This window comes from Balaenoptera physalus (assembly GCF_965194825.1).
Source record: "Balaenoptera physalus genome assembly, chromosome: 13".
Lineage (NCBI taxonomy): Eukaryota > Metazoa > Chordata > Mammalia > Artiodactyla > Balaenopteridae > Balaenoptera > Balaenoptera physalus.
In genome coordinates this window covers 101,015,848-101,043,123 of record NC_138892.1, presented here as the reverse complement: position 1 = coordinate 101,043,123, position 27,276 = coordinate 101,015,848, and the positions used below count along the sequence as shown (strand labels likewise).

The 27,276-nt window shown below is 42.2% G+C and overlaps 1 protein-coding gene and 1 pseudogene across 2 annotated transcripts in view; both read right to left on the bottom strand.

The window, feature by feature from the left end:
• LOC309640845 (negative elongation factor C/D pseudogene) overlaps nucleotides 1–26,785 on the bottom strand; it is a 187,413-nt pseudogene extending 160,628 nt beyond the window's left edge. Inside the window, exon 1 of the transcript XR_014268596.1 lies at nucleotides 26,761–26,785. The product of XR_014268596.1 is annotated as a negative elongation factor C/D pseudogene (transcript). The remainder of the gene's footprint in view (nucleotides 1–26,760) is intronic.
• AICDA (activation induced cytidine deaminase) lies at nucleotides 2,771–10,719 on the bottom strand (the record flags this gene model as incomplete). Its single annotated transcript, XM_082419274.1, has 4 exons — nucleotides 2,771–6,807; nucleotides 7,175–7,290; nucleotides 7,810–8,083; nucleotides 10,426–10,719. Coding segments are annotated over 4 exons (738 nt in total), but the record flags the coding sequence as incomplete, so codon positions are not given.
• Nucleotides 26,786–27,276: the final 491 nt, after the last annotated feature.

The following is a 27,276-nucleotide window of genomic DNA, read 5'->3' as shown; positions in this document are numbered from 1 at the left end:
GCCCCTGCGGGTGTGTCATTTAGATGCTAATGAGAGTAAAATGAGGCCCAAGGTCTACTGGAAGTAGAATCTTGTGCCATCTTGGACCTAGTCGGTTCTAACCAGTTTATGTTCTTAAATGGTTGTGGCATTCTCTTAATCATTGTGCCCTGCCCCCTTCCTTCTTGTCTCAAAGCCAGTTACATAATACCTTTGGTTTTAGTTCAAGATAATATGCATTCAACTGTAATGCAAAGAATTCTGCATTAGATATTGGCATTTCAGGCTGAAAGGTTTAAGAGAATTTAAGTCCATAAACCATATTAAGATGTTTGGAATATTTAACATTTATTTTGCCCTTTTATAGGTTTAATTTGTTAGATTTGTTTGCCAGTCTGCCGTGTCAAGCATTTAAGGTGGTTAAAAAGCAGTTATGTTAATATGCGTAATGTAACTTAAAATGTTAAAAGCAGTGTGATCATATTTGTGAATAGAATTGTTTTAAAAGGGAGATGGGAAGCCAGCGAGGTCGGTTCTGCCCGACTCCAACATGGCGGCACCCTTTGTCGGCTCTGAAGTGCTGTCCCTGGCCTCCTCGCGGCCGTGATGCACCTCTCTCTGCGGTGGGGTCCAGGACATGGCAGGTAATGAGCTGGAGGAGGAGAGCCAAGCTGGAGTTGCCCCAGACAAATTGTCAGAACAGAGTAGGCTGGGCTACTTGGAAATCTGAGGAATAAGGTAGTGGGACTTCCCTGGTGGCGCAGTGGTTAAGAATCCGCCTGCCAATGCATGGGACACCGGTTCGAGCCCTGGTCCAGGAAGATCCCACATGTCACAGAGCAACTAAGCCCGTGCGCCACAACTACTGAGCCTGTGCTCTAGAACCGGCGAGCCACAACTACTGACCCCGTGTGCTACTGAAGTCTGCGTGCCTAGAGCCCATGCTCCACAACAAGAGAAGTCACCGCAATAAGAAGCCCATGCACTGCAAGGAAGAGTTGCACCTACTCGCCGCAGCTAAAGCCCACACATAGCAATAAAAGACCCAACTTACTTATTGTAAGTAAATAAATAAAATTGTTTTAAAATTTTTTAAAAAAAGAATTGTTTTAAAAGGTTTAATATCTGTTTTGAGTTGCTCTAAATTAAAAACCAGTGAAAGTGATTCCTCCTATTTAATACAAAATTATTATTATTTTTTTAATTAATTAATTAATTATTTTTTGGCTGCGTTGGGTCTTCGTTGCTGCATGCGGGCTTTCTCTAGTTGTGGCGGGCCGGGGCTACTCTTTGTTGTGGTGTGTGGGCTTCTCACTGTGGTTGCTTCTCTTGTTGCGGAGCATGGGCTCTTGGTGTGCGGGCTTCAGTAGTTGTGGCTCATGGGCTGTAGAGCACAGGCTTAGTAGTTGTGGCACATGGGCTTAGTTGCTCTGCGGCATGTGGCATCTTCCCGGACCAGGGCTCGAACCCGGCTCGAACCCATATCCCCTTCATTGGCAGGCGGATTCTTTTTTTTTTTTTTTAATATGTATGAACTTTTTTTTTTTAAATTTGTTTATTTATTTATTTTTGGCTGCTATGGGTCTTCATTGCTGCTTGAGGGCTTTTCTCTAGTTGCGGCGAGCAGAGGCTACTCTTCGTTGAGGTGTGCAGGCTTCTCATTGTGGTGGCTTCTCTTGTTATGGAGCACGGGCTCTAGGCTCACAGGCTTCAGTAGTTGTGGCACACGGGCTCAGTAGTTGTGGCTTGCGGGCTCTAGAGCGCAGGCTCAGTAGTTGTGGCTCACGGGCTTAGTTGCTCTGCGGCATGTGGGATCTTTCCAGACCAAGGCTCGAACCCGTGTCTCCTGCATTGGCAGGCGGATTCTTAACCACTGCACCACCAGGGAAGTCCCAATATGTATGAACTGTTTTAAAAAGTTATTTATTTATTTATATTTTATTTATTTATTTTTTGGCTGCACTGGATCTTTGTTGCTGCACGCTGGCTTTCTCCAGTTGTGGCGAGCAGAGGCTACTCTTCGTTGCGGTGCGCGGGCTTCTTGTTACGGTGGCTTCTCTTGTTGTGGAGCACCGGCTCTAGGTGCGCGGGCTTCAGTAGTTGTGGCACGCGGGCTTAGTTGCTCCTCGGCATGTGGAATCTTCCCGGACCAGGGCTCAAACCCGTGTCCCCTGCATTGGCAGGCAGATTCTTAACCACTGTGCCACCAGGGAAGTCCCTTAATAGAAAATTAGATTTGGAAATCATATTACACAATTTTGAAGACTTAAAATTAGGTATTGAAATTTGTATCTTTAATAAATTGAACATGTACTTAAATTCTAACATACTATAAATAACATTCTGTGACCAAAGTCCTCCAATTCCCATTAACAGATTCAGCATTTATTTCACATGAAATTATCTTAAAAAAACAACCGTCATCATCACCACCACAGAATAACTGTCAGTAAAATATATTAAGAATTAGTGAATACCATAACTCTTGGCAGTAGACTAAGCAAGCGATGTTGATAGCTCCAACTAAGGTGTCAATGGCCTCCAGCTAAAGACCATGAAGAAAACGCCTGCAGTTGAAGAAGTGAGATTTATGACTCTGCGAGGGAGAATGCACCTCATTGGGAACCATGAGCCATGAAATGTCTCAGCGTGAGGGCGTTTCTCTTACTGGGACACTCCCTAGCTATACATTCAATTATAGAATTTGGGCTTTGGTTTGGTCATTTGGGGGAGGGCATAAGAAAAGGGAGATTTGCTTTAGATTGGTTAGATTGGACATTGTGAGGGAGTAGGGTCGATTCTATGGTTGTTGATAAATCTTTGGGGAAGGCTGACTGGAACAAGGGTAAAGCTGTAATTGGTAAAGAAGTAGCAGACATTCTTTTTACCCAAGAGAGGGGGTGTTGGGTGTTTTGTGGGTGTCTCAGACAAATTATGAAGTGGCTTTGCTTGCTCTCATTTTATCATGGTCTTAGAGTCATCTTGTCTGAGGTTGGTATTCTACGAGACTTATGTCCAACAGGGAAATGAGATATGGCCTGGTTACGAGTATCAGGCCAGTTTTTGACTGTCAGGGACTGCTCCTTGCCCTCCACCGTGCCCCCCCACCCCCCGCCCACCAGGTGATAGTAAATAGAGAAAAGTAAATAAATTCAAGAGATTTAGCCCACAATTCTACTGGACCAGATATAGGGTCAGAGGGAATGTCAGTGGTGATTTCTAGGTTGCCCTCTTCTAGAGGGTGGCAATGCTATTCACGAGGATAGCACCAGCTTTGTGTAATCCTTCAACTTAATACCAAAAATAAAGAACCTACTGTACGGCACAGGGAACTTTACTCAATACTCTGTAAGGACCTATATGGGAAAAGAATCTAAAAAAGAGTAGATATATGTATATATATAATTGATTCACTTTGCTGTACAGCACAAACTAACACAACATTGTAAATCAACCATACTCCAACAAAAATTAATTTTTAAAAAATATATGAAAAGTTAACATATCATACCCATTTTACAGATGGAAAATTAAAACTTTAGAAAGGTTAAATACCTTGCCCACTGTTGCATGGAATCAGAACTCTGGATTTATCCATTTTGGACACTTCACATAAATGGAATCATACAATAGTTGGTGTTTTGTGTCTGACTTCTTAGCACAATGTTTTCAAGGTTCATCCATTTTGTAGGATGTGTCATTACTTCATCTCTTTATAACCAAGTAAAATACCATCGTACGGATGTACCACATTTATTTATCCATGTATCAGTTGATGGACGTTTGGGTGTTTCCACTTTTGGGCCACCACAAATAATGCTGCTAGAATATTCATGTACAAGTTTCTGTTTGAATATTTGTTGTTAATTCTCAGATATATGCCAAGGAGTGGAATTGCTGTGTCATACAGTAATTATATGTTAATTTTTGAGGAACCACCAGACTGTTTTTCATAGTGGTTGCACAATTTTACATTTCCACCAGCCAATATATGGTTCTCATTTCTCCACTTTCTCATATCACAGTTCTAATTTCTCCACATTCTCACCAACAATTGTTATTATTGGTTTTTTTGTTTATAGCTATCCTAGTAGGTATAAGTGGATCTCACTGTGGTTTTGATTTGCATTTCCCTAATGACTAAGGATGTTGAGAATCTCTTCATATGCTTACTAGCCATCTGTAAATCTTCCTTGGAGAAATGTACTCAAGTCTTTCAGCCGTTTTTAACTTAGGTTGTCTTAAGAGTCCTTTATATATTCTGGATACTGACTATCCAGAATATATACAGATAATATTTGTAAATATTTTTTCCCCATTCTGTGAGTCTGAAACCAAATCCTCCTGAAACAAGAGTTCCCCTGCTGAGTTTATGATTAACCTCTCTATCCAAAACTTTATCCCCTTTCTTGTCCCACCTCATTCCCCTCAGGATTGAGTCCTATCAAAGAAAAGGGAGGATTGAAAACGACCCTTCCGGGTACAAAAGCCCCACTGTGTCCCTTGTTTCTTGTTTGTAGAAAAAGGCTTTAGTATCTTAGGCCTTCCCTGAGTTCCAAAGAGCAGACTTAAGCATGTACTAATTAGGGACATTCTTAGATTTAGGTATTTGATAAACTTTAAGTTAATTTTTGTGTGTATTGTGGTAGAGGTCCACATTCAGTCTTTTGCGCATAGATATCCAGTCGTCTCAGCATCTTTTGTTGAAAAGACTGTTCTTTCTCCCGCTGCATGGTCCTGGCACCCTTGTCAGAAATCAGTTGAACATAGATGTGTGGGCTTATTCCTGGACTCTGAATTCTATTCCATCATCTGAATTTTGTAATTTAACCTTTTAAAAATCACTTTTGGATTTACTTTAATTTGGCATTTTTATCTCCAAAACTTCCAAAATTATTTATCATTGATTCAGTTGATTGAAATGAGCCAGAATCAAATTTGCTGTGGGAAAAGTTTACTAAACATCAAGAGGGTTTCATAGCAATGTTATTACAATGTTAGACTGAACATCAAGAGGGTTTCATAGCAAAGTTATTACAATGTTAGACTATGTTAGAATTACATGCTTTGCTACTAGAAGCATTTCTAAAGGTATAAATTTATGAGACATTAGGAATCCATTTCAACATATCAGAAAGGGAAATTATGACAAAAATATGAGACACCACATAGCATAAACATACAATATGAATGAATACATGAATAAGGATTTTTAATATTTAACTTTCACAAATTATGTACAATAAGAATAAAATAGTACAATTATGTGTTCAACCTTTCCTGTGGATCTGTTTATCTGCGTTGCAAGGGTTGCTAGGTAATAATTGTACAGTGTTATGGTTATTCTGAATATTTTTCTCACAGTCCCGGATAGTTATTAGGGACAAATGACCACTCTCCGCCATGCTGGCTCACACCATTTTACTGGATAAAACACGATTTCCTTGCAATGCTCTGTCATTCTTCCCTCCCAACTATTCTTCTGTCACAGTCTGTTATATCATCACATTTCTTTGAGAGAAGCGACACATACACACAAAAAGGGGAAAACCTTGACCTGGTTGGCATTGCTGAGGTTCAAAGACCCATCAGAGACAATAGATTTTTCTTTTCTCAACATTCAAGCAAGTCCCTTCCAAGCAGTCACTAGTTATATGGGAAATGTATAGTTGCAAAACTATGATTTTAAAAGGATCTTATATATATATATTTTAAAATTTATTTAGTTTTTATATTTGGCTGCGTTGGGTCTTCGTTGCTGCGCGCGGGCTTTCTCTAGTTGCGGTGAGCAGGGCCTACTCTTTGTTGCGGTGGGCGGGCATCTCATTGCGGTGGCTTCTCTTGTTGCGGAGCACGGGCTCTAGGAATGCGGGCTTCAGTAGTTGTGGCTTGCGGGCTCTAGAGCGCAGGCTCAGTAGTTGTGGTGCATGGGCTCAGTTGCTCCGCAGCATGTGGGATCTTCTGGGACCAGGGCTCGAACCCGTGTCCCCTGCATCAGCAGGCAGATTCTTAACCACTGCGCCACCAGGGAAGCCCTTAAAAGGATCTTTTTGCAGATTTGTTACTTGAGGTATAAATTCACTTTTAGTGTGTCTTCTTCACAGCCCTCAAATTCATTTTAAGATCCTTTATTATACAAGAGCCTAAAGGTGACCAGGCATTTTCCATACCAAGAAAAAATCCTCTGTATGTACAAACATAAAAACATGCTTCAGACAATTAAAACATACAACACATGCTTGGATATTAATGCTTTGAAGAGATGGCTTGGGGTTACAATCACCCAGGTTCTCTCATTAGGAAGTTCTGTGGATCACAGGGTGACAGAATTTTGTTCACTTGAAAGTGAGCCCCAATGGAAAAGAGTAGAAAAATTTATCATTAATACCACTGAAAACTCAGAACAAGAATCAAATAATAAAGGATACCGGTTATAAAACATTTGATCCTCTCACCATGCTCCTCAGCATTTACCTCTGCTTTCTCTCTGCTTAAATGGCAGAGTATTGACACTTAGGGGCTCCCAGGCCCTGCAGTTCTGTCGTTTCCCAGTAGGGGACGATGCTGCATTTAAAAACTGCACCAGTTGCGGCATTAACCCTGGTGGGTCTGGGTTCCTTCTATTTTCAAGACATTTTAAAAACATCTATGAATACTTTTTTCTAAACTCAGAGAAAGTGAGAGTTGAAGAAAAACAGAATTCTTGAAGGATAGTTCTTTTACCCACTATCTTCAGAGGTATTTCTTTGTATGTGACATTCTTGAAGGTTGGTATCAAAGTCCCAAAGTACGAAATGCATCTCGTAAGTCATCAACCTCGTATAGGGGCTGTGGAGAAAAAGAGAGAGTGGATGACGTTGTAAATATTTTTGAAGAAAGTAAGGGGAGAGGGGCTTCCCTGGTGGCGCAGTGGTTAAGAATCCCCCTGCCGATGCAGGGGACACGGGCTCGAGCCCTGGTCTGGGAAGAACCCACATGCCACGGAGTAACTAAGCCCGTGCGCCATAACTACAGAAGCCTACAGCCTGTGCTCTGTAAAGTTTTCATCAGAGGAAAAATAAGGAGAGAATGATAAATACACACAAACACACACAACAATGTGGGAAATATAAGAAAAGGAAGTATAAGTAGCTCCAGGGGTAGATGACTTTGGAGAGAGAAAGAAAATGAGAAGCAAAGAAGCCCCTTAACTTACCAAAAGGATGCGTCGAAGCTGTCTGGACAGACGAACCGAATTTTCATGCAGCCCCTCCCAGGCTTTGAAAGTTCTTTCATGATTTTCCACAAAAGTATTCCAGCAATAAAAATAATCTATAAAAAAAGGGAGGGGGAAGGGGATAGCTCAGATCTCAAATCATGAGGAAAGAAAGAAAACCCTGGCTCCGCCCAAAGCCTTGGGTCCAAGCCATTGGTTCTTTTTCTTTTTTTAATATTTTATTTATTTATTTGGTCTTGCTGGTTCTTAGTTGCGGCAGGTGTGCTCCTTAGTTGCGGCTCGCAGGCTCTTTAGTTGCTGCATGTGAACTCTTGGTTCCGGCATGCGTGTGGGATCTCGTCCCCTGACCAGGGGTCGAACCCGGGCCCCCGGCATTGGGCGCGGGAGTCTTAACCACTGTGCCACCAGGGAAGTCCCAAGCCATTGGCTCTTTTCCTCCAATTCTAGTTGATAATTTTTGGCTCCAAAGGCGAACCAGAACTCCCAGAATTCTGCCCCCCTGATTCCCCCCTCCCGCCCCCCCCCCGATTCCCCGCCCCCCACCCGCCCCGGCTTTTCCCAATCTGAATTGCAAACCGTGCTTTGCTGAGCCGGGCAGAAAAGTCCCTGCGCACCTTTGAAGGTCATGATGGCGATTTGGACCCCAGCGCGGTGCAGCCGCCGCAGCCCCTCGGGCTCCGCCTTGCGGTTCTTGTCGCAGAAGTAGAGGCGCGCTGTGAAGATCCTCAGACTCAGATTGGGGTACCCTCTCAGGAAGTCGGCCACGTGCCGCGCACAGTCGTAGCAGGGGCTCCAAGACGTGAACCAGGTGACACGGTAGCACCGCCCGGGGTCCAGGTCCCAGTCGGAGATGTAGCGGAGGAAGAGCAGTTCCACGTGGCATCCCGCCTGGGGAGAGAGAATAGGGCTCAGCGGAGGGTTACTGACCTTGACCTGCCCTTGACTGCCCTGCCGGTAGCTTTACAGCCATTAATTCATGTCCCTCCCAGGGTGATCTTTTTCTGGGGTGTCTGCAGTTTTGTCCTAGGTTACAGGAAGGTTAAGCAACTGCCGGAAAGGACACAGTGTAAGTGGTGAGCCCGAACACTTTGCACTTTTGGCCCTAGGAAGGGAAAAGCGTCCAGCTTTTCTGTGGAATGGGGAGGATGGAATGAGTTGGGTGGATGAAGGAGCATCATATATCTCAGATTTAATTTTTGTTTGTGAAGTTACTTTTTCTTCCTTGGAGGGGAAGGAAAATGGCTTGGAAGGGCTGTTGATGTAACATTGTGGAAATACACTGGACCACTAAGTGGAGGTCAGAAAATTTAGGGTTAGGAGATAGATTATGAGACTGACAGGTGAGTGTTGTTTTTTAAAATTAATTAATTAATTAATTAATTATTTTTGGCTGCATTAGGCCTTCGTTGTAGTGGGCAGGCTTCTCATTGCACTGGCTTCTCTTGGTGCAGAGCACAGGCTCTAGGTGCGTGGGCTTCAGTAGTTGTGGCTCGTGGGCCCTAGAGTGCAGGCTCAGTAGTTGGGGCACACGGGCTTAGCTGCTCCACGGCATGTGGGATCTTCCTGGACCAGGGATCGAACCCATGTCCCCTGCCTTGGCAGGCAGATTCTTAACTACTGTGCCACCAGGGAAAGTCACTGAGTGTTGTTTTGAGAGAGGTAATAGGCGCCACTGGGACTAAGAGCAATTAAATACAGGCATACCTATATTATTGTGCTTGGCTGTATTGGACTTTGCAGATATTTTGCGTTTTGAAGGTTTGTGGCAACCTGGTCTTGAGTACGTCTATCAGCATAATTTTTTCCAACAGCATTTGCTCACTTTGTGTTTCTGTGTCACATTTTGGTAATTCTTGCAAATTTCAAATTTTTCATTATTATATTTGTTATGGTGATCTGTGGTCAGTGATCTTTATTACCACTATGATTCGCTGAAGGCTTAGATGATAGCAGTTTTTAGCAATGAGCTTTTAAAATTAAGGCATGTACTCTTTAAAAAAAAAATTTATTTGGCTGCGCCGGATCTTAGTTTTGGTGCACGGGATCTTTACTTGTGGTGCACGGGATCTTTACTTGTGGCATGCCGGATCGGTAGCTGCATGTGAACTCAGTTGCGGCGTGGCATGCGGGACCTAGTTCCCCGACCAGGGATCGAACCTGTGCCCCCTGATAGTGGAAGCGCAGAGTCCTAACCACTGGACCGCCAGGGAATTCCCAGCAAGTCCCCTTAATACTGCAGAAAAGTCATTAGTCCCAGAATCTGAAGACCTAGGTTCCATTTCCTGGCATCGCCACTCTTGTGACTTAAACAAGTCACCCAACTCTTGGATCTCCTGATTCCTCATCAGCAGAATGACGTTTTGTTGTGAGGATTAAATGAGAGGGAAGGAAAGGGTTGTTAACACAAAAGCTTTCTATGTTTAGAATGTGTCTTATTACCAAATAAGAAAGAGATTAGAATGTAAAACAATTGCAGTGGGATAATTTACACAATACAAATGGAGGCCAAAAAAATTGGAGAGTAAAACTAACCTTAGAAACTAGCCAGTGTCATTCCACCCATGGATTCCTCCCTGGGATTCCACCAAGACTAGATGTCACTGCATGTTATGAGAGGAAATATTCATTGGCAGAAGAGTATGTGAACCCATCTGGGTTTTGGTGAAGAAGTCTCTTGGAAATGTAATTCTCTGATCTTCAAGTTTCAATGAATGGCTTCCCTGACTTTTCTGAGGCTCACTATTACGTATGTTATTTACTGGCCTACGATCTAGGTGAGCAGGAAGGAATAGAACTCATTTGGAAGACAGAATGGAGTCATTAATTTTTCCTAAATTTTTCTTCCTTAAATTTTAAAAATTCTAAAGCCACAGTTTGTTTTTCCACATTTAAAATTCAGCTTGAATGAGCTGTATATATTCCCCCAAATCAAAAGCTTCTTTCTTTGGATATCTTCTTTAATCTCAAAGGCAATTTGGATGCTGGGGAAAGGAGAGGAAGTTTGGGGGCAGTTATTCTTGGCATTGAAGCAAGGTGTGGCCTTGCTGTGCTCAGCATGATTGGGGAGGACATTAAATGACACCCTTTGGGGTATTTCTATTGTGGTTGCAGGGACATGTAAAAAAGAGATTAGAGGAGTCTAGTGGAGACAAATGAAACAGGCTGAAAGTGGTACCATCAGCAGGTGGCTCTAAAAATGCCCTGCCTGGGAAGCAGGTATTAATTGATACCTTGTTTCGAAGGTGCCCAAAGTCCAGTGAGAAGGAGGTGGCGCTATCCCGCCGCTTCACCACGTAGCACAAGTAGGTTTCATGGCGGCCCTTAGCCCAGCGCACGTTTTTGAAGTGGTAAAGAAACTTCCTCTGCTTCATCAGGAGGCTGTGGGTGAGAGGAGGGAGGAAGTGCAGGAGCACTGCTGATCCTCTGGTCACTCCTGGCTTTCCTTCAGCTTTTTTAAAAAAGAATCTGTAATACTTGGGCCAAACCAGAGGAGATGCTGTTGCTTCCCTTTGTTGGATGCCTGAGATTTAACTGAGCTTGGAATCCATTACAACCCCCTTATCAGGCTTATATTTATAAGACCAGTTGAGACAGCAAGAAACCCAAAGCCATACGCGCTCCCAGGGCAGGCTCCTTCCATGGCTGCCTTCTAGATGCTGATAACTTGGAATTACTAACCTGTTCCCCAGTCCCATACTGATCTTTTCAGGTTTCCCCTCCAACCTCTATCTAAATGTCCAACATGGACCTCAAACTCACGGGGTTAACATAGTATTCCCAAATCGCCCTTTCCTGAGCTGCCTCTTCTCTCCTACCCACTTTCCATCCCAAGTAACCGGGCTAAAAGCTTGGAATCATTTTTGATTCTCCTTCACTCCCCATATTGAATTAGTTCATTAATCATCTAAATTTATTGAGTCAAACTTTCAAATATTTCTGGATTTGCTCCTGCTCTACTTCCTCTGTTCTCTGCTTCAGTCCAAGCTCTACTCTTTCCCTTTATCCATTGTCCTGACCTCTTAACTGGTCTCTGCCCACAGTCCCTTCAAAATAACATTTTCCACGAGGTGCCTGAGAGATCTCACAAAAGCCCAGGTGTGGGCCTGTCATTCTGATACCGAAAAGCCCCTAACTTCCGCTGGTAGAATAAACTCCAAACTCTTTAATGCAGTAAAGCTTTTACATTTGGACATCAATCTACATTTCTAGCCTCGTTTCCTAGTATTTTCTCTTTTCCGCATCACTTCAGCCTCCCCGCCACGCCTGCAGCAGGACCCCTGGCACTAGTCTTTTCTTTCCAGCCACCTGACTGCAAGCTTCCCTGCCTTTTTTTCCACTGGGCAAAGCCTACCCATCCTTCAAAGCCTTAACCACAATTTCAGATCCTTCTCACTGCCACTATGCCAAAATTTCTAGGCAAAATCGAACATTAACAGCAACAAAAAACCCTCCCGTAGTTTCCTACTGTTCTCCGCTTATCCTTATCAAAGCATTCAACCTTTGTTATCAATTGATTGCTACATCTGTCTCCTCAATTAGAATTTCTGTTTTGAGTCAGGAAGTGTCACTTTTTGAGTCATGCTTTTTAAAAGTATGTCAACTTGAATACTACTAAAAAGTAGAAAGTTAAAAATTTTTAAATGTTTAACCAGTATATCTAGTGATAATTAGACATACTATCTAATGACAATTACTGTTAATATACTTACGTTTTTCGTTCTAGTCTTTTTTATAGGCATGTATTTACAGGATTTAGATTAGGCTGATTTCCTGTGTAAATTTGCAATATAATCTAAATATTTTGCAATGTTCTTCACACACGGGGGTTGTGGGCGGAGCGGGTTAGGGGCGGGGCGGATTGCTCTTTGTTTCCCAGCACAGGGTCTTGCATATCATAAGCACTAAATTGAGTTGAATTTGTGGAAATACTCTCTGCTAACACAAGTTTCTTTGTGGTTGTGAACACACCACGAGCTACACAGTGTGGTTGATACCAAAGCATCAGGAGTGAGTGTCCCTGGTTTTTGTCCTTAGACTTTTCCAGAAATGTACTTATCTAATCTGTGGAGATAATGTTGCCACCTAGTGGCACTGAGCAGAAGTGCAGAGGACTTGTCAAAGTAATGACCTAGTCAGTAATTTGAATACGGTTTGCTGGCAAGAGAATTGAAACTTTTTTCAATTTTTTTTTTTTTTTACATTGAGGTATAATTTACATACTTCACCCATTTAAAATGTACAGTTCTATGAATATTGGCAGATGTAAACACCCAAAACTGCTACCACAATCAGGATACAGAACATTTTCCGGGCACCCCTCCTCCCCAAGTTTCCTCACCCAACTTTTCAGTCACTTCTTCCCCTCCCTCCCAGGCAACCACTAGTCTGCTTTCTGCAACTATAAATTATTTTCTAGAATTTCATATAAAGCACACATTATTTCCTCCTTTGTGTCTGACTTCTTTCACTAAGCACGTTATGACTGTGACATTCATTCCTGGTGTTGCATGTATCAGTATAGTTTGTTCTTTTTTATGGCAAAGCAATATTCCATGGCTTAGATACAGCACATTTCGTTTATTCATTCACCTGTTGATGGACATTTGGATTGTTTCCATTTGGGGACTATTGTGAATAAAGCTTCTACATTGATGTACCAGTCTTTGTATGGACATACGTTGATTATTGATATTTTAATAATGAAATACATGAGATAGACCCTGAAGTCAAGTTCTCAAATGTCACTCTTAGTAAGTAGATAAGCAAGGGCTGGAGATTTTTAAAGCTGTTGCAATTTGAATGTCTTCCTCACACACATGAAGGTTATTGGAATCCACTTTTTTTTTCTTTGGCCGTGCTGCAGGGCATGTGGGATCTTAGTTCTCCCCCACCAGAGATCGAACCTGTCCTCCTTGCAATGGAAGCACAATATCTTAACCACTGGGCTGCCAGGGAGGTCCCTGGAATCCACTTTAAATCCTGAGGCAGGGCTTCCCTGGTGACGCAGTGGTTGAGAATCTGCCTGCCAAGGCAGGGGACACGGGTTCGAGCCCTGGTCTGGGAAGATCCCACATGCCGCGGAGCAACTGGGCCCGTGAGCCACAATTACTGAGCCTGCGCGTCTGGAGCCTGTGCTCCGCAACAAGAGAGGCCGCGACAGTGAGAGGCCCGCGCACCGCGATGAAGAGTGGCCCCCGCTTGCCGCAACTAGAGAAAGCCCTCGCACAGTAACGAAGACCCAACACAGCCAAATATAAATAAATAAATAAAAGATGCTGTGAAGATTAATTTTGAAAAAAAAAAAAAATCCTGAGGCAGAGATGGTGATACATCTAAATCACCAGTATATACATTACATATGTGAAACCATATAAAAATTAGTCAATCAGATTTTTAGAATTAAAAATGCACATTTGGGGCTTCCCTGGTGGTGCAGTGGATGAGAATCCGCCTGCCAATGCAGGGGACACGGGTTCGAGCCCTGGTCTGGGAAGATCCCACATGCCGCGGAGCAACTGGGCCCGTGAGCCACAACTACTGAGCCTGCACGTCTGGAGCCTGTGCTCCTCAGCAAGAGAGAACGCGATAGTGAGAGGCCCGCGCACCGCGATGAAGAGTGGCCCCCGCTTGCCGCAACTAGAGAAAGCCCTCACACAGAAACGAAGACCCAACACGGCCATAAATAAATAAATAAATAAATAAATTTTAAAAAGAAAAGATAACTATCTTAAAAAAAAAAAAAAAAACCCAAGCACTCTCTAATGATTTAAATGGAGTATAATCTAGAAAAATTTTTTAAATAAATAAAAAATAAAAATAAAAATGCACATTTGACAGGAATCCGAAATGGATGCTAACAAAGATCTAATAATAATTGGCCTTATCTTAAAGTGATGATGATTTACACGGTGACCACCACAGCACTACCTCTGTTACTATTACGATTGTTAAATAATTAACATAATCACCCTCAGCATAGACCATAAACCGAATACATAATACATGCTTAATAAATACGGGAGTGGAAGAAAAAAAATTCTCTCTTTGGGGCCCAGTTTTAAATAGATTAAGCATAATCTATTCATATCTTATTCATTCATAATTCATATTCATAATCTATACCAGTAAATTCCTTTTACATTTCACCTGTCTTCCTGGGGTGTGTGGATGAGAAGTGGAGGAAGGGGGGACTATATGATGCCCTGCAGGTGGTGTGGGAGCCCTGTTACCATGAGGAGCAAAAGAGTGTCCTGGGAGTATGAGAAAGGACAGGGCATAGATTAAAGAATTCAGATAGCCTTCTATCTCCTACCCCACATGAAAATGCAATAGCTCTGTTTCCATCAGAAGTTACCAGTCACAGTGAAGTAGGTGGCATGACTATGGCCTTGTTAATGAACTATCTTGATCCATCACTTTCTTTAACTATAGCTGGGGGCCTATTTGCAGCACCCTATGCTCCTTTGGTTTCTCTTAAGTGTACGAAGGACTCAGCAGAGACAGTCTGTAAGGCCTGCAGGTTGACAGCTGCGCAGGACAGCTGTGTTCCCTGAGGCAGAACACTGGCTGCATCCCCAGCAATGCAAACCAGAGACAAATGGGTTAAAAATAATCGTGACAAGGTCACCCTCTCCTGCCGTGTGCCATTACTACTGTGCTCTGCAGATAGTATTTTCCTTAATGAAAATCATGTATTTCCCTTTTTCCTCCTGTTGAATTTCATCTCCTTTGCCTTCTCTGACTTTCTCTGAATTTCAGCTCTGATTTTACCATTGCTTTGCATTTCATTATTTACAAGTATCTCCACTGAGCCTTTTTCCTCTCTCTTTTACCTCAGATTAGTTTTCAAAATCTCACTGTAAACTGAGCTGACATTTGACATTTTTGCCCTCAATTTTCTGAAGAACATTGAATCTACCATTAAGATTCTTAGCTCTGTAGTTTAAATTCTTTGTAAAAGAATTAAATTGAGATAAAGTATGGATCAGGTGTAAATTTTCATACATTTGCAATAATCAAAAATAGGAATAGATTAAGTTCTATGAAAATAACATGATTGTCATAAACTTCATGTGAAGACATTGCGAAAATCTTACAAAATACACACTAAAGAAGTAAGTTAAGTCATGTCTGAAGAAATGGAAAGACTAGGTAAATAATAAATGCCATTTAACTGCCTAACAATTGGGCGTATAATATTAAATAAGTTGCTTGACTGATTTATCTCCTTATAATAGTAGACACAGTCATAGTGACCTTCAAGCAATTAATTTTGAATATTGACATTTAAAAAATAATTTCTTGACTGTGTAAATTATTCAGTAACGTCTCCCCAGTAAAGTTTTTCTTCAAGGGGTTTCATAGTTGAATGTTTACAGAATAATTACAGTTACCACTACTGTTAGTATAGTATTGCTATGAGCTTTTCATGATTTCAGTCTCTTTAACATTTGCTTGGTTCATATTACTACCATAAACGAGTTCTAACTGCAAGGACAAGTCAATACATAGTGCAGAAAAGTTCTTTTGACTATGGGAAAAAAAGAGAAAGAGACAGTTGGGTGGAAAGCATGTTAAGATCTGAACAGAAGATGAGACAGAACTAGAAAAATAAATGTGCATCTTGACCAAGCAGATCTTGTGAGTCAGACAGTGACAGGGGAGAAGGGGAGAGTTTACCCATCTGATTACTCAGATTTGCTCTGAGCGAAAGGCCAGCACAGCCACCCACGAGCCGACTGCTTTACCTGTCCATGGTGGACTCCAGCGTGTCTTTCGTGGCTCCCTGAAAGTCTTAGGAAGGGAAGCTTTCCTCCAGCACTGCTGCTGCACTGGCTGACAGTGCATGGGCCCTGACATTCAAATCTGAACCCAGTTCTGTAGGCTCCTCCCCACAGCAACATCACCACCACCAGGTACCCCAGCTGCCTTCCTCCTGTGTGGGTCCAGTGAAGATGGGCGGGGTTTTCATGCGCCGAATCACATAGGTAAAATGATTGAGGGCCACTCTGCCTAATGCAGAGGTTCCTTTAGGGCTGCCTCTTTAAAAGTCCAGTCCGTGCTCCACAGGTAATAAAGATCAGGAGACGGGAGGAGTAGACAGTTTGTAAATTGTAATCATGGTAAAATGATATCTTTAATTTTAGAAGCATAATAATAACCGTAGTGACTTTATTTATTTATAATTTTATTTTATTTATTTACTTTTGGCTGCGTTGGGTCTTCGTTGCTGCGCGCAGGCTTTCTCTAGTTGCAGCGAGCAGGGGCTACTCTTCGTTGTGGTGCGCGGGCTTCTCACTGCGGTGGCTTCTCTTGTTGTGGAGCATGGGCTCTAGGCACGTGGGCTTCAGTAGTTGTGGCACATGGGCTCAGTAGTTGTGGCTTGCCGGTTCTAGAGCACAGGCTCAGTAGTTGTGGCACACGGGCTTAGTTGCTCCGCGGCACGTGGGATCTTCCCGGACCAGGACTTGAACCCGTGTCCCCTGCATTGGCAGGCAGATTCTTAACCACCGTGTCACCAGGGAAGCCTGTAACATTTACTTAAAAGCATCTTGTGTTCCATCAGCCAAAAGCATCTATTCCCTCATTTAATTACACAATATCTCTGAGTCTCAATAGAGATCAGCACTAACTGCTCCTGCTTTGTGGCCGGTCAAGTAAACTCAGTTATATAGGACTTAGGACAGAGATTTTGCTTCCCAAACCACTTCTTTGATTGCTTCACAAGAATTGCTAGAAGACTAGATGATTACACCAAAGGATTTTTGCATAAGCCATGTTTTCCGCAAAAGCCATATATTAATTTGAAGTCAGAAGCAGCAGCATCTCAAAGAACAACAACAAAAAAAGATTTATTTAATCAGAATCAGCATCTAAATGACTGCACTGAACTTGGAAAACAGGTCAGGCTTTTCAAATAAGAGGCTTTAAATTCCTTCCCTCATACAAGCTGGTCTATTAAAGATTTTGCTTCTCCCTCCTACCTGAGGCCATATGCATTCTATTTATTCATTCAATAGACACTTAATACCCACTAGATGATAGAAACTGTGCTGGTGTTACAACAGTGAGCAAAGCAGCAAGGGTTCCTGCTCTCTTCCTGCCTCAAGGCTTTGAATACCATCTATACACTGATGATCCCCCAAATCTGTAGTTCTAGGCTGGACCTCCCCCTTGAACTCAAGGCAAGTATGTCCATCTTCCACCTCAGCATCTCCATCTGGATGTCTGATGGGCATTTCAAACATGGCTGAAACTGAGCACCTGTTCTCTCTCCCAACATGTAATCTGCTCCTCTTGCTGCCTTCCCTGTCTCAACGGCATCAATGGCAATGTCATTCTTCCCATTGCTCAGGCCAACCTGGCCATCTTCTTGACTGCTCTCTTCCTTTTAAATCCCATGCCCGGGGGCAGGCTGGGGGTGGGGGCAGGGAGGGATAGACTGGGAGTTTGAGATTGGCATGTACACACTGCTATATTTAAAATAGATAACCAACAAGGACCTGCTGTATAGCACAGGGAACTCTGTTCAATATTCTATAATAACCTAAGTGGGAAGAGAATTTGAAAAAGAACAGATACATGTATATATACAACTGAATCACTTTGCTGTACACCTGAAACTAACACAACATTGTTAATCAACTGTACTCCAATATAAAAAAAAATTTAAAAAATAAATAAATCCCATGCCCAAATCCTGTTCACTGACCACTTTCACCACCTCCAGGTCTAAACAACCTGGATGGTTACATTCAGCCTCTCAACTGGTCTTCCTTTCTTCAATTACAGACTATTCTCTGCACAGCAATCCTTCCAAAATATTTAATTTATTTATCCTAATTAAAAAAAATTATTTATTTCTTTATTTTATTTTGGTTGCGCTGGGTCTTTGTTGTGGCAGGCGGGCTCCTTAGTTGTAGCATGCGAACTCTTAGTTGCAGCATGCATGTGGAATCTAGTTCCCTGATCAGGGATCGAACCCGGGCCCCCTGCATTGGGAGCCTGGAGTCTTAACCACTGCGTCACCAGGGAAGTCCCCTGAAATATTTTAGCTCATGTCTCTCTGTTCTCAAAACTCTCCATGTTCCCTCATTTTCTCAGTAATAGCCAACATCCTTACAATGGGTCACCAGACCCTCTGCCACCTGCCCCTGCCATACCGCTCTCCTTGCTTGCACAAAGAACACACAGGAGCAAAGAATACTTGCTGGCCCTTCTGCCTGGAATGCTATTCCCCTGTATATTGTTACAGCTTGATCCCTTATCTTTACTCAAATACTCCCTCGTAGTTGAGGCTTTTTCTTGTCCCATATCTAAAATTTCAACTATATCCCATCATCCTGACCTTTCCTTTTCCCTTATCCTAATGTATATTTCTCTTTAGCACGCATCACTTAAAATACAGTGTTGTCTACATTGATTGAGTCTTAGGTCCATGAGAGGAGGATTTTTTGGTCTGTTTCTTTCTTACCCACATGGAGGAAAAAGTACATAGTACCTGGTATAATAGACACTGAAAAAAATGTTGAATGAAACCAATAAGGATCTCATGGAAGTTAAATTCAAGTGGGGAAGAGACATTAATTAAGTAATTGCATTCACATGTAAATATATAATTAAAACAGTGATGTTTGATATGAAAGAAAAGTACACATCTCATAACGAGAGACCTAACTGGCCGAGGGACCGGTGAGAGCGCTCCTGGTTGGGAGGTGGTGACAGCTCGCCTCTCAGTCAAGATCCTGTTTAGATTATGGGAGGAAGGGAGTATATGGAAGGGAGTATATTTCTTCTCTACATTCCATGCCCAACTCAGAAACTTTCTAATCACATCCTTTGTTGAACCATAGAACTCTACCCTTCCCTATTTGTCCTACACCTGTCCTCACCCCATCAATACCAGGACTTTAAGGGGAATTTCTAAAGTGAGCGTTAATTCAAATAACAGCTAATGCTTTGAATTCTTATAATGGTTAGGCTTGTGCCGAGGCTTTAAATAAAAGCTAGGCAAATTTAGGAAAACTGGTGGTGGGGGCATTCTCTTGTAAGCTCCTGAGTTGTGATCAAGGTCACTGATTCTCTGGATTACGAATTCTTTGCTCCAGTGTGGGTCCCCAGCGGGGGTTGGCATGATGCTAGTTCACTCTAAAGGACTCTCTGGGAGAGGGTGGATTGAATGTGGGGCAAGCCTCACTTCCCTTTACAATCACTTTCCTCCAGTACAACCACACTAAACTGTAAAGGTGCAGCAGGTTTAAATATTTATTTCTTTATTTGGCTGCATGCAGTCTTAGTTGCAGCACTCAGGATCATTCGTTGCAGCACGCAGGCTCAGTAGTTGCGACATGCGGGCCCTCTAGCTCTGGTGCACGGGCTTAGTTGCCCCGCAGCACGTGGGATCTTAGTTCCCCGACTAGGGGTCGAACCCTCTTCCCCTGCTTTGGAAGGTGGATTCTTAACCACTGGACCACCAGGGAAGTCCCAAGGTACAGCAGGTTTTATCAAAGCTTTGGAGAGCCAAAGGGAATGATACATGTGAGAGAAGTCACATACATTAATTCATTGTCATATACATCAATACATTTATTATAGCTTTTTATAGTTTGAATATTTGCAAGGAATTAAACTCTACACAGGAGCTCTGCTCATGACCAAACCCCACTCCTAGCCTTGCTCACCTGTCTTCACGTCCACTCCTCTGTTACAAAACCCTACCCTGTGTTGTCATGGGTTATTCTCATCCAAGGATCTAAGCTTCTTCTCTATACATTCTTTTCTCCAAGTCTAATTATCTGTGGAATAATTCCTCAGGGCACCAGAAAGACAGGAGATGGTCACCTTTGGCATAGAACAGATGAGTGAGGAACATAGGGACGGAGACTTATCAAAATTCCTCTAAAGGGAATTCCCTGGCGGTCCAGTGGTTAGGACTTTCACTGCAGAGGGTGCGGGTTTAATCCTTGGTGGGGGAACTGAGATTCCACAAGCCCTGCAGCACAGCCAAAAAAAAATAAAACTAAAGTTCCTCAGCAGAAGACAAGGTGCGATCATCCAAGGGCATGTAAAAATGTGATCCTTTGTTTCCTCAGATATGAGTTGCACTTTTATCCTATTATCCACCGATTGTCCAGAGAATAACACAAACACACACACACACACACACACACACACACACACACCCCCTTCCAAAGAATAAATATTAATTCTCAGAGATGGTAACATCTCTAAATCCAAAAACTAGAAAAAAATTTCCTAGCTGCCCCAATGGGAAGACCCTCATTGATACTGCAGGTGATAACGTCACATGATTAGGCAAAACTGTATTGCTCCTTTTGTATATTCTCTCTTTTCAAATTATGACCTTTTGTTCCGGCCAGAAATAGGAAAATAGGCCCATTGATGATGCACATGCTTCTCTTTTGTTTAGTTTTGGTTTGGTTTGGTTTCTTGGATTTTAACCTTTTCCCCCCCTTGGCCGCACTGTGCGTGGCATGTGGGATCTTATTTCCCCGACCAGGGATCCAACCCATGCCCCCTGCAGTGGAAGTGCAGAGTCTTTAACTACTGGACTGCCAGGGAAGTCTCCAACCACTTTTAAATGCACAATTCAGTGGTATTAATTGCATTCATAAAGTGCAACCATCGCCACTATCTGTTTCCAAAACTTTTCATGACCCCAAAAAGAAAACCCATAATCATTAGGCCAAAACTCACCATTCCCCCCACCATCCAACCCCTGGTAATCTCTGTGAACTTGCCTATTCTAAACACTCATAAGTGGAAACATACAGTCTTTGTCTTTTTGTGTCTGCCTTATTTCATTCTGCGTAATGTTTTCAAGACTGATCCATGTTACAGCATGCAGCAGAACTTCATTCCTTTTTATGGTCAGCCTTACTTCAAAACCCATGCAATTGCTGTCATGCTGGTAAAATCAAGCCTGCAGATCTTATCCGTTGATGATATCAGTTTAGAAAACTTCATCAGAGCTGCACAGAGGGGTTTTTCCCCCATATTACTGTGTCTTTAGAATTGGGTTTGGCTGCATATGTCAGGCAAACTCAATAGATTGCTTATGCAAGATACAATTTCCCTCCCACATAGAAAATGTAGACTGTTGGCCTAGTGAGTAATTAAATCTAAATCTAATTGAAGCATGGACTTTGGAGCTCTTTGTTTTGTCAAAAGAGTCTCTGTTGGCCATTTTTAGCCAGGATGTTTTCCCATCTCTCAGTTCAATGATGGAACGTGAGTCTTAGCCAAACACTACATATTGGGAAACATACAAGACCAGGCAGTATGGGAGAGAATAGAGAAAGGTGGCCATCAAGTCAGTTCCTCCAAATTAGTTTCCAAAGCACAATTATCTGTGGATATTTATTCTATTTTATAAGTTAGATTTGATAGGGTTGGCAGAATCTAATAAACACAAAATAGTCAATGTACATTTTTGTATCCTATCTCCTGTTTTGAAAATCTTACTTTTCAGTGTATAGGCCACATAAAGAAGATTCTCTCCAACATACACAAATGTTTTAGATATCCAGTACTTGAAAATGAAGGTGCTAGGGAGGAAAAAAAATCTACTGTGTTTGTTTTGATGTTCTATCCTTTCGGGGGCAACTCAAAAAGTGCTTCTATAAGTAATTTATAAAAAGCATCTTTGAAAACTGAAATTCATTCAGTATTTATTGAAGGCCTATTATGAGAAAGCTGAGCTTTGAAAGGGAACAATTATGCACATTATAGTTCAAGGAATTTATAATTTTGTTTAAAGCTTTAAAATAGACAATACTGGGACTTCCCTGGTGGTCCAGTGGTTAAGAATCTGCCTTCCAATGCAGAGGACACGGGTTCGATCCCTGGCTGGGGAACTAAGATCCCACATGCCATGGGGCAACTAAACCTGTGCGCTCTAGAGCCCGTGCGCTGAAACTACTGAGCCCACGTGCCGCAACGAAAGATCCTGCATGCCGCAACTAAGACCCAATACAGCCAAATAAATAAATAAATAAATAAAAATAAAATAGACAATACTTAAAATGACAATATAAAAAAATTAAATGTCAATATAAGACTAAAATAAAAATGACAGAATCATAGCATCTCAAAGTTGAAGGGACCTTAGCGTTCATCTAGCCCTGTGCTTCTCAAAATGGGATACACATATCTTTACACCTAAATTTGAGTACATGGCAATATATCAGGGAGTAGGTCAAAACTACAAGATAAACAGGTCATGTTATCCTAGAGCATAAAAGTTTTCCAAAGATATGGGGAAAATAGTGTTTGTATTTAAAATTATTTAGAGTAGAATATAATATGTATGTTAGTTTTCCTTACACTTATGCTTTTCCCCATTACCCTCTATCACTCCCATTTAAAAAGTAAAAGTCCTCATGACATGGAAGGTTTCAACAATTTTTATTCTCCCCATATGGAGACTAAGCCCACATCTGGCAGGCCCACAGGCAAATAGAGCATCATGTAAAATGTTAAAGAGAAAACATAGATTCCAGGGAAATTTCAGCCCAACATGGGGGGCGGTTTGAGATTATAGCCTCAGATACTCAGCATTTCTTATTTTACTCTTCTTTATAGGACAGTTTAATGGGAAAAACAAATAGAGAACCAATGATTCCACAATTCTTTGTAGAGAATTTTTGCTAAAGCATCCCAAACAGTGGTCTCCTACCCTCTTGTCTAATCCCATTAACAGGACACCATTGCCCACTCGGTGCCATGAGTTCAGAGGAAGGAGAGACTCCATAATCTAAAGCTTCATAATAGACCTAGTTCTTTTTTTTTCTTTTATAAATTTATTTATTTATTTATTTTTGTCTGAGTTGGGTCTTTGTTGCTGTGCGCGGGCTTTCTTTAGTTGCGGTGAGCGGGGGCTACTCTTCGTTGCGGTGCACAGGCTTCTCATTGCGGCGGCTTCTCTTGTTGCAGAGCACAGGCTCTAGGTTCGCAGGCTTCAGTAGTTGTGGCACATGGGCTTCAGTAGTTGTGGTCCACGGGCTTAGTTGCTCCACAGCATGTAGGATCTTCCCAGACCAGGGCTCGAACCCATGTCCCCTGCATTGGCAGGCGGATTCTTAACCACTGTGCCACCAGGGAAGCACTAGACTTAGTTGTTGATTGAGACTCTGATGAATGGATAAAATTTTAATAAATAAAGAGTACAGAGCAGAGAGTTTCCGGAGAACAGTCTTTGAAGATAGGCTTGGGCCCTACAACTGGACCTTTCACCTGTGAAACACATGACACTGGGAAAGAATTGTTCGCAAAGTCATTCCAAGAATCTACTTAGCTTTACTGTGTGAGTGAGAAAGCATGGTATCTGGAATACATGAATATGCTTGATAAAATTTCTCATCCTCTCTCCAAGTGGCAGAAACAACATAAACAAAGGCAGAACTGTAGGAATGGGCTTCCTATGTTTTAGTAACGAGTCGCTTATTCTGGTTTGAGTGATGGCTCATAACAAAACAATAATGACAGATGAAAATGAGATGACATTCACAATTCATATAAGCTGCTTAAGGAATGCTTTCTAACAAAGTGGAGACTTAAATAACTTGCATAATGGCTGTAAAAAAATTATTAAAGAGGCATGATAGCATTTTTCATCCCTGGAGATTTGGAGTTAGTGAGATTAAAAGAAACAATTTTGTGAGGTTTCCTTCAGCTATTTTGAAAGTTATTTTCCTTACTAACTACCTTCTCCCCTCACCAACTTCTCTTGAAAAGTTAAAAACCACAGAAACAACATGACTTGGAAATTGTGCCTCTGGTGGCTGAGTTAAGTCTTGGACATCTGGACTTCACCATGGGTAACCTTCATGAGAAGAACAAAACAAGGTGCTGGGGTTTCATTATGGCCAGTGTGTGAGGCCAGACGGCCCCCTGGGAATTCTTCAGGGTATCCATTCCTGTGTCTGAGAGATGAGATGCTCAGACAATGACTCCCCAGACCACTATTTTTGGACACCAGGTAGATTGTTCAATATGATACTTTGTTGTTTTTGAAAAGAGCCCAAAAAGGTTTCCGCGTGGGTTAAAGTGTGGTTTTTGGAGTGCTTCAACTTCTGCATTTCCCAATTTTTGTTTTTCTCACTTTACTGCCAGGCATATTACTGAATTTCTCTGGGGGTATGAAGAAGTTGAGGGACATATACAGGAATTACTCACTCGGCTTCTGCTGTGCAGCTGCCCAGGACTTATTGAGGTTGAGAGAACAAATAAATATTCATCAAAAGCCTGGGGCTGGTCAAAGGTGTAAAAGAGTTATTTTTGATGGGGACATTAACCAGAGCTTCACTGATCACACACATACAAGAAAGAATAAAAAGTTAGGTTTCTATAATCAAACATATGAAAACTTGAATTCTGTCTCCACCATTTCCTAGTGAATTGTGTTTGGGTGTTGCCTGATGCCATATGTTTTTTACTTTCCCCATGTATAAAATGTGAATAAATAATAGTAATAATAGCTAACCTTTTTTGTGCACTTAATTTATGCCAGGTTCTTTGCTGAGCATGTTGCATATATTATCTCATTTAAGTCTAAGAGGTAGGGACTATTATCTCAATTTTCAGATGTGAACACTGAGGCCCAAAGAGTTGAAATCATTATCTTACGATTGCTAAAAATAATTTATAATCAGTGGCTCTGCATGTGGCCTAGTGCATGGAAGGTATTCTATAAGAACAACTACTTTTATAAAATAGTATCTTCTAGGGACTTGCCTGGTGGCACAGTGGTTAAGAATCCACCTGCCAATGCAGGGGACACGGGTTTGAGCCCTGGTCCGGGAAGATCCCACATACTGTGGAGCAGCTAAGCCCGTGCGCCACAACTACTGAGCCTGTGCTCTAGAGCCCACGAGCCACAACTACTGAGCCCGTGTGCCACAACTACCGAAGCCTGCACACCTACAGCCTGGACTCCGCAACGCGAAGCCACCGCAGTGAGAAGCCCGCGCACTGAAACAAAGAGTAGCCCCCGCTCGCCCCAACTAGAGAAAGCCCGCACGCAGCAACAAAGACCCAGCACAGCCAAATAAATAAATAAAATTTAAAAAAAAAAGTAGTATCTTCTAATAGCTGATAATATTAAGGAGACCAGATACTTGAAAAAATAAATTATTGTCATCAAAGTTAACTCCTCCCATGGTTCAAAGTTTTCTGATTAGCAATAAAATATGAGTGCATAATTTTGAGGTTCTCATACTTTGAGGTTTGAGCAAGTGTATAAAATTGCATGTTCCAGTGTTTAATCCCTGCAGATTTTTTTTGACTCAGTGATTCTGGAGTGCAGCCCAGGACTCTGCGTTTTCAACAAACACCCATTAATTCCAAGCAGGTAGTTAGTTTACATCGGCCTAGTAGACCTCTAAAGTCTTCCCCAGCAGTAAAATTCTATGATTATGTGACTTTATATACTTTTGAAAAAGTGTGTGTGTGTGTGTGTGTGTGTGTGTGTGTGTGTGTGTGTGTGATGTGTTTGTTTCCTTCCTTAGTAAGCAATTGAAATGCCAGGGAAAATGAGAAGTGCTCCAAATAACATGCAGGTCTTTCTCTTTGTGGGTATGTGTATTCCCAAGACCAAATTCCATAGTATTTGTTTGCTCAGTGATGTAGTATAAGGAGTGATGTGATTTCATTGGTAGAGATAATATTTTTTAAAATAATTAATTAATTAATTAATTAATTTTTGGCTGTGTGAGGTCTTCGTTGCTGCGCGCGGGCTTTCTCTAGTTGTGGTGAGCAGGGGCTACTATTCATTGCGGTGAGCAGGCTTCTCCTTGCGGTGGCTTCTCTTGTTGCAGAGCCCAGGCTCTAGGTACGCGGGCTTCAGTAGTTGTGGCACGTGGGCTCAGTGTTGTGGCTCGCGGGCTCTAGAGCTCAGGATCAGTAGTTGTGGCGTACGGCCTTAGTTGCTCTGCACCATGTGGGATCTTCCCGGACCAGAGATTGAACCTGTGTCCCCTGCATTAGCAGGCGGATTCTTAACCACTGCACCACCTGGGAAGTCCTGGTAGAGATAATCTTGATAAAAACAGCTCTAAAATGAATAAGGGACAGGTTCTGAAGTAAGGATAGCAGATTAAATGTTACCTGCAGAACTGCTATTCTCTACTCTGTCTAGTGACCAACACTCATTGGTATCAGATCATCCCCTCTAGGAAGCCCTGGCACCATTCTTCCTCCTTGGCTCTCACCTTTTTTGAAGATCTGTGTTGATCACTGCCTTCTGCAATAATCATTCCATCACTACTAATTAGATCACATCACCTTTTCTTAAAAAAAAATATTTATTTATTTTATTTATTTATTTTTGGCTGCGTTGGGTCTTAGTTGCGGCACGGGGGATCCTTTGTTGCGGTGTACGGTCTCCTCTCTAATTTTGGTGGATGAGCTCCAGAGCTCAGTAGCTGTGGTGCACAGGCTCTCTAGTTGTGGCGTGGGCTCCAGAGTGCGCGGGCTCTGTAGTGTGGCATGCGGGCTTAGTTGCCCCATGGCATGTGGGATCTTAGTTCCCTGACCAGGGATCAAACCCTCATCCCCTGCATTGGAAGGTGGATTCTTAACCACTGGGCCACCAGGGAAATTCCCACATCACCTGTTGATTTAACTAAATTCAGTATCTTTGAGGTTTGAGAAACAGCTACTTGATATCAAATAGTCCCAAATTCCTTAGTGTGTGAACCTGGTTTCCTCCCCACAACAAGAACCCCATGTTTTTCACCACCCCCAACCCATCCACACATTGGCTATACGCACCACCAAGATCTCTTCAGTTTGTTACCAGAGGACAGGAAGAGTTAATTTCCTCAGTGCAATTAGAAACTCAGTACACTCAGCGCCTTGGTTACTTTATTAAGCATGGCCCTGCCTCTCACATGTCCTGGTTACTTTAGACCTCCATCCACAGGTTCCTTAAAGGAGGTATGGCTACAACATAAAAAGTAAAGTAGAAGTTCTTCCTATTAGTAATTCATGTCCTATACAGATAACCTTAAATCCTGATTATGGCAGACACAAAAGGCCACACAGTGTACGATTCCACTTAT